This window comes from Lathyrus oleraceus, unplaced genomic scaffold, assembly GCF_024323335.1.
Source record: "Lathyrus oleraceus cultivar Zhongwan6 unplaced genomic scaffold, CAAS_Psat_ZW6_1.0 chrUn0382, whole genome shotgun sequence".
Taxonomy (NCBI): domain Eukaryota; kingdom Viridiplantae; phylum Streptophyta; class Magnoliopsida; order Fabales; family Fabaceae; genus Lathyrus; species Lathyrus oleraceus.
In genome coordinates this window covers 1-8,066 of record NW_026112773.1, presented here as the reverse complement: position 1 = coordinate 8,066, position 8,066 = coordinate 1, and the positions used below count along the sequence as shown (strand labels likewise).

Here is an 8,066-nt window from a genome sequence, read left to right as displayed (position 1 = left end):
ATTTTGGTTAGTAAACAATTAAAAACAAAGTATGATACAATCAAATGTGCTTGGTGATCTCCCCCAATGCAAACCCAATGAATGAGGGGTAAGGAGGATGCCAAGGTGTGATCCCAAAGCCAATGCATATGATGAGATAGCATGAGGGATCTTAGGGTCAAAATTGGGGTCTTACAGTTGCCCCTATTTAAGGACATTCTAACTGAGGATGTGAAGGTTAAAATCTTTGTATCGACTCAGTAGAATGGACTTAAATAACAACATCTAGAAACAAATTTTGGTCCCTAAGAGACCTCATGATGCATATGATATGAATGGTAAAAGTAATCTTTATGGGGAAAATATTGCCACAAAAGAAAAGAATCCGGAGAGACTGAAAGTCCACAGGAGCATAATGCATTCCATAAGGAAAGCTCATTGGGGAGACAAAGACACCGGGGATAAAAGGTTATGCATAGATCAGGCTATGTCTTAAAAACTGTTGGAGACGTGAGGGGAATTTCCATGGAAATAAATCAATGGAAGGACTCAGTCTGGGGAATAAGGGAAAATCTCCAAGGGAAACTGGTAAATCAGAACAAGGCTGAAATACTCGAACCAAAAAGGTGATTGGCAATTTCACTGGGGAAATACGCACTCAATCTCAACTGGGGAGGAATGAACTTCAACACAGGAGTACCATAAATATATTATCCATTACCAGTTACTTGGTAGGAAGACAATGTACTCTGACAGAGGGACATCCGTTACCGATTAGGGTAAACATATCAAGGATGACTCGCTAAGGAAAAAGCGGTGTATTCGTTACTGGATACTGAGTAAGAACAGGCTGCTGGGAAAAAGGCCAAATAGGATTTACAACTATCGGTTACTAGGTAGAAGACCAAAGAGAGAATACCCGTCACTAGTTAAAGTTAACATATCAAGGATAGACTCAAAGGAAGAGTATTTGTCATCGGTTAGGATGAACATATCAAGGATAGACTGCCGGGGAGAAAATTAAGAATTATATCTATCAGTTATTAGATAGAATACCAAAGAGAATATTTGTCATCAGTTAGGATGAACGTATCAAGGATAGACTCAGAAAGGGAAAGCAGGATTTATAACTACCAGTTACTGGGTAGAAGACCACAAAGAGGAGAAAATCCGTCATCGGTTAAGATGAACATATCAAGGATTAACTATCTAGGGAATAAAAGTAGGGATTGTAACTACCTTTTTACTGGGTAGAAAACCACAAAGGGGGAATATCCATCATCGGTTAGGATGAACATGTCAAGGATAAACTGCCTGAGGAAACGTGAAAATGAATCCGCTGGGAAAAAAATAAAGGAAGTAAATTACTTTTACGGTGTATTGGGAAAAAAGTAAAGTACTAAAAAATCGAGAAGAATATTATCAGTTATTGGGCAATAGACTCTCGAGGGACCAGAAAATATCCATTTAGGTAGTAACTAGAAAGAAACGGTCAAACAAAGACTCAACCCAATGAGGGTATAACTCAAGGGGAGTGGTTCCATCCAGATAGTTAACTGGGGAGGAAATTATAATAATGATCATCCACGATGAAATAACTCAGTGGGGAATGAGAAAGGTTAAACTCTTTCTACCTAAGGGGTCTGACACTCTATAATTAAAGGAGGACATACACGTCAAATCTGCATTGGAAAATGATATCACCGTAGTAGGGGGTCAGAATAAAGGAGTCAAATGCAATAAAATGCATAATGAAATATCAGATGTTGTATTTTATGTATGAATATGTATGTATATGATTATAGTTATGCTGACAAAACAATCCTAAAGGATACAAATATCACAGATTTGAATCATCGTTGCAACACTCGGCTAATCTCAACAAGATGGAAACACCAACTGGAGAAAAATGTTGAGAATGAACATAAATCATTTGGATCTGAATAAGTCAACCTTGGTTATGGGGAGAGAGAGAAGATCTGCTGAGGATCCAAACTGTCAACTCTGCGGGGAATTTTGGGTCAACACCATATCAAATGAGAGGCAACCTCGCAGGGGACCAAATGTTGCTCAGAACCAAATATTATCGCGAACAAGAGATCTTCGATATCTGAAGATGAACTTCACTAGAAAAATACAAGAGGTAAAACTCTACACCGACTCTCAAATGGGAGATTGCGTGCACTTGTTTCTTCTACTCCAACACTTAGATCAATAAATCTTAGCATGTGCTCCCTTCTCACTTCTGCTAGTCTTTATATATTGACTGAATCATTAAAGTCTCTTTTGAAAGAGTTGTACCTTGATCATTGCCTTGGCATTGATGCTGCACTAATTGTGCCAGCACTAGTGGAGCTTGAACATTTAGAAGTGTTGTCAGTGGCTGGCATTCCAACTGTTAGCGATACATTTGTCAAGGATTACATCGTTGCACGTGGTCACAACATGAAAGAGCTAATTCTGAAGGATTGCATGTAAGTATCATTGTAGCAGTCTGTTTCATTACTAAAATCTCCTCTAAAGGTACTCATAAAAGTAATTTCTTAATTCTTAGACAATTTCATTTCAAAAAGTTGGTAGATAAATTTCCAGTCAGAGAAAAATTTAACCTAATTTGGTATATATGTTAAATCCAATTATTGTCCTTTTTTAACTGTTGATCATTCTATGAAATTGCTGATTATTTGTGAATTTCTTAGTCCTTTCAAAATTAATATTTTACCCAAATTATAGGCTCCTTATTTTCTTTCTTTCTCAAAAGATATTTATCATTAAGCTTATTGATTATATTATTTGATATGCAGAAACTTGACTGATGCATCAATAAAAGTCATTATTGCTGAACACTGTCCGGCAATATGTGGACTTGATTTATCAAATGTGTGCAAATTAACAGATATGTCTATGGGATATCTTACAAACATCTGTCATGTACTTCATTCACTGAAGCTTTGCCGTAACTCATTCAGGTGTTTGTTTTTCCCGTACTTGTCTGTGTTTAATTTTTGTGTTATATTTTGCTTAGGCCAGACACATGTATTTTTAGTGCTTTATTGCTACCCTCACTTTTCATTGTGCACTTTTCCGACTTGTATTTGTGATCGTATGTTATTGTATAAAATAGTGCAAGTCTATGATTAACAAAGCCTTAATGAAGATATGTTTCATACTGCTGCTGCAGGTAACATATGTTTTTCTGAAGGGCCACTCAAACTCTCAGATCCAGATAATTGGTATAAAAATGGCTTCTATTTTACAACATGTCAATATTCTATTTTTTATTAAATAATGCAATAATACCATTATTAAGGAGTTTTCAAAAAATTATTTTAAAAATGTAAAGATAAAATCATTTAATTTAATATTAACTTTGATTATTTTCCTAAAATAAATTCTTATAATTTATTGGTTACTAATTTACATATTTAAAGTTGGAAATAATAAATATTTTATTAAATAATGTAATAATATTATTACTTTTTTGTAAGGTTGTATTTTTTAAGGATTTTTTTTTAAATAATGCAATAATATCATTATTAAGGAGTTTTTAAAAAATAATTTTAAAAATGTAAAGATAAAACCATTTAATTTAATATTAACTTTGATTATTTTCCTAAAACATTTTTTTATAATTTATTGAAGTATTTTTTATTGGTTACTAATTTACATATTTAAAGTTGGAAATAATATTAAATAATGTAATAACATTATTACTTGTTTTTTTAAGGTTGTATTTTTTAAGGATTTTTTTTTTAAAATAATGCAATAATATCATTATTAAGGAGTTTTCAAAAAATCATTTTAAAAATGTACAGATAAAATCAATTAATTTAATATTAACTTTGATTATTTTCCAAAAATAAATTTTTATAATTTATTTAAGTATTTTTTATTGGTTATTAATTAGCATATTTAAAGCTGGAAATAATAAATATTTTATTAAATAATGTAATAATATTATTACTTGTTTTTTTTAAGGTTGTATTTTTTAAGGATATTTTTTATTAAATAATGCAATAATACCATTATTAAGGAGTTTTTGAAAAGTCATTTTAAAAATGTAAAGATAAAATCATTTAATTTAATATTAACTTTATTATTTTCCTAAAATAAATTCTTATAATTTATTGAAGTATTTTTTATTGGTTATTAATTCACATATTTTAAAGTTGGAAACAATAAATATTTTATTAAATAATGTAATAATATTATTACTTGTTTTTTTAAGGTTGTATTTTGTAAGGAGTTTTTTTTATTAAATAATGTAATAACACCATTATTTAGGAGTTTTTAAAAAATTATTTTAAAAATGTAAAGATTTATCCTAAAATAAATTATTAGATATTGTACATATTTTAAAGGCTACATAAAACAAATATAGTATTATTGCACTGATTGTTTTCAAGTTTAAAGTATCTTATTGTTAAACTTTTAATATTTAAAATTGTTTTTTATTATTTCTCGTGAAAATCATTTTTGTGTAATAATAAAATCACTTGTTACTAAATTTGCAATGGACCGATTTTATAATATATTACTTTATTATTATTTATATTTTATATTAACAGAACTTTTCCAAAATATAATACTTCCAGACATTTTATATAATACTAGTTTTATATTGCAGTTCAGTTACATAGTTTTAAAAGCTTAACTTATTAGAAAATAATTCAAATAACTGGATTTAACCGAAGGGGTTTGGGGAATTGCAGTCAGGGTAACAGTTTACATAACTGGATTTTAAAATCAATATGGATTTCACAGAACTCGTTTGTACAATTGCAATTCAGATAAACAGTGTACATAACTGGATTTTAAAATCAATCTGGTTTGAGGAATTGTAATTCAGATGACTAGTTTTAAAAACCAGTTCAGATATATGGATTTCACAGAACTCGTTTGTACAATTGCAATTCAGATAATTAACCAGTAAAAAAACCAAACTGGAGTTCAGATAACTAAATCTGAAAAGGTAATCAGTTAGATAAATGTTCAAAGAAAACCAGTTTTAAAAACCATTCAATTAATTGGATTTGAGGACCAATTTTAAAAACAGTTCAGATAACTAGATTTTGAGAACAAGTTAAAAAACAGTTCAGATAACTGGACTTAGTAACCAGTTTAAAAACTGTTCAATTAACTGGATTTAGCAACCAGTTTAAATAACCGGATCTGTGAACCAGTTTAAAGAACAGTTGAGATGATTTGTGAACCAGTTTAAAGAACAGTTCAGATAACTGGATCTGTGAACCAGTTTAAAGAACAGTTGAGATGATTTGTGAACCAATTCAGATATATTGATTTGTAAATAAGTTTAAGAAACAGTTCAATTAACTGGAAATAGTACAGATAACTGAATTCAGTAACCAGTTTAAATATCCGGATTTGTGAACCAGTTAAAAACAGGTCAAATATCCAAATTTGTGAACCAATTTTCAAAACAGTTCAGATAATTGGAATTGAGAACCAGTTAAAAAGCAGTTCAGATAACTGAATTTAGTAACAAGTTTAAAAACAGTTCGGATAACTGGACTTGTGAACCAGTTCAAAACAGTTCGGATAACTGGATTTGTGAACCAGTTCAAAACAGTTCCGATTCCACATCTCCATCCGCCAAGCTCCGACGACCTCCGTCTCGACACCCTCCAAATCACCGCCGAACAGCAACGTCGGCCCTTCAACACAAACCCCACCTTTCCTTCTTCTTCCCCAAAAAATCTCCATCACACGAATTCCTCTTTTTCATAACCTCCCCATCGTGAATCTGCCTTCATTCCAAAAGAATCGTTGTCGGAACCACCCTTTCCGTTTCGTCCAAACTCTGTGTGTTTCCATCTCCGCTCAACAATCTTCCTTCACGAACGGCCACAGCGCCGTCACCGACCTCAGACCCGGCCACAACAACCTTCTTCTTCTCCGCTCGCACCTCCACACCGTTCGCCGTCGCAACAACGCCGAAACACCATTGAGCAATTACCCATCCCTCATTAACTCCGACTCCATCAAAACTCAGCAACGCGTCCACAACTGTGACAACATCGAAACTGACACTTCCAAAACTGTGACAACATCGAAATCGTGGGTAATATTCTTAAACCTACAAGTCTTCTTAAAATATGCAAGTTTCTTTCTTTCGATTTTATAATGGCGAGTCAAGGCGTCGGTTGATTTTGTTTTCTAATTGGAACTAATAATTTTGTCAAGCCTATGAGATTCGCAAGTTTGAGTTTGAAACATTTGTGTTTTGGGTTTATTCCCTGTTTTATGAATTACCAACATTATTGCTTGTTCACGTTTTGAGTCGAAGTTTACTCCGTATTTGGATTGATAATATCAATGTGGTGTTGCTTTGATTTCGGTACTTGAACTGTTGTAAATAGAACTGTAAATATTGATGTTGAGTTAGTATTTATAAATATTTGTTTCGAGTTAATCGCTTCAATTGTAAGCAGACGAGTTCATTTGGGGTTCCATGGAAAAATGGAAGAAAGTTTATGGAGAAGAACGTATAGTCCAATTTGTGATGTTGCACTTGGATATCAGTGTTTAATGTTGTTTCTAGATTTCAAATTTGACAAAAGGGGTCTTTCTTCTGGGTTTTTTTTTGGGCAATCGTCCCTCATGTCCTCTACTGGCTTGAAACTATTATTATTAAAAGAATTTTTATCACATGGATTATTGGGATTTATAGTGCTAAGAGTTTAGGCCCGTTTCCCTTGATGAACCTTTGTTTTGTATACACCCTATGTATTATAAATTTTTTTGCTCATTACGTTAAATCATGATTTTATCCAACGGAATCGACAAACTTCATGTCGGTATGCCACTAAAACCTCTATAAATCAATAGAATATTTTTCACCGCGTTTGGATTTCGCGAATAACATTAATCGTTGTTATCTCGCATAAACCGGTTCGAGCACACCAATTCGATTAAATCAAGTGATACCGTCACTTAAACGCTTTCTCGTTAATTACAATCAATTAATTAAATTTTGTCTAATTAGTTAATTATTATTAACCGATTCTAAAATTAACTTGATCATTTGATTTAGGTAAATAATTTTAATAACTAATCTTAATTAATTGATTCAATCAAACTTTAATTAATTATTTTGGTCAATTAAATGGTGATTGACTTATTGCACTCCAATTCATCATCGATTTTAAAGCACAAGACCATGATTAAACCATTTAAAAGTCAAACAACTCTCGATTCAATATCAAGCCAATTTCCATACCCTTGTAAACCGATCGCTTTTAGCATCGCCATCAACCTCACATAGCTTACTCTTGGGCTTTCTTACAATGAGACCTATTTAGTATTTCTTCTGTTTTTTTTCGCAATCGTCCCTCATGTCCTCTACTGGCTTGAAACTATTATTATTAAAAGAATTTTTGTCACATGGATTATTGGGATTTATAGTGCTAAGAGTTTAGGCCCGTTTCCCTTGATGAACCTTTGTTTTGTATACACCCCATGTATTATAAATTTTTTGCTCATTACGTTGAGAGCAGGCTACTATTGGCTGACAATGGAGCCTGACTGCTGCAAATATGTAAAGAAATGCCATAAGTGTCAGATTTATGCGAATAAGATTCATATTCCCCCGACACTTCTGAATGTAATGTCATCACCATGGCCTTTCTCCATGTGGGGAATTGACATGATTGGCATGATAGAGCCGAAAGCGTCCAACGGACACAAATTTATTCTCGTAGCAATTGATTACTTCACTAAGTGGGTTGAAGCGGCATCATATGCAAATGTGACCAGGAAGGTGGTCGTGAAGTTTATCAAGAATCAACTCATATGCCGTTATGGTGTGCCAGATAAGATCATTACTGATAATGGATCTAACCTGAATAACAAGATGATGAAAGAGTTGTGTAGTGAGTTCAAGATTGCACACCATAATTCTTCTCCTTATAGACCCAAGATGAATGGGGCTGTTGAAGTTGCTAATAAGAATATCAAGAAGATTATCCAGAAGATGGTTGTCACGTATAAAGATTGGCATGAGATATGCCATTTGCTTTGCATGGATATCGTACATCTGTCCGCACTTCAACAAGGGTAACCTCTTT

At 32.7% G+C, this 8,066-nt stretch overlaps 1 protein-coding gene across 1 annotated transcript; it reads left to right on the top strand.

Annotated features, from left to right (window-relative positions):
• Positions 1–450: 450 nt before the first annotated feature.
• On the top strand, positions 451–3,080 carry LOC127114127 (uncharacterized). The gene is made up of 4 exons (XM_051046520.1): positions 451–605; positions 2,154–2,453; positions 2,784–2,948; positions 3,005–3,080. The coding sequence occupies exons 1-4, from the start codon at positions 451–453 to the stop codon at positions 3,078–3,080; spliced, it is 696 nt and encodes a 231-aa protein (XP_050902477.1).
• The last annotated feature ends 4,986 nt before the right edge of the window (positions 3,081–8,066 follow it).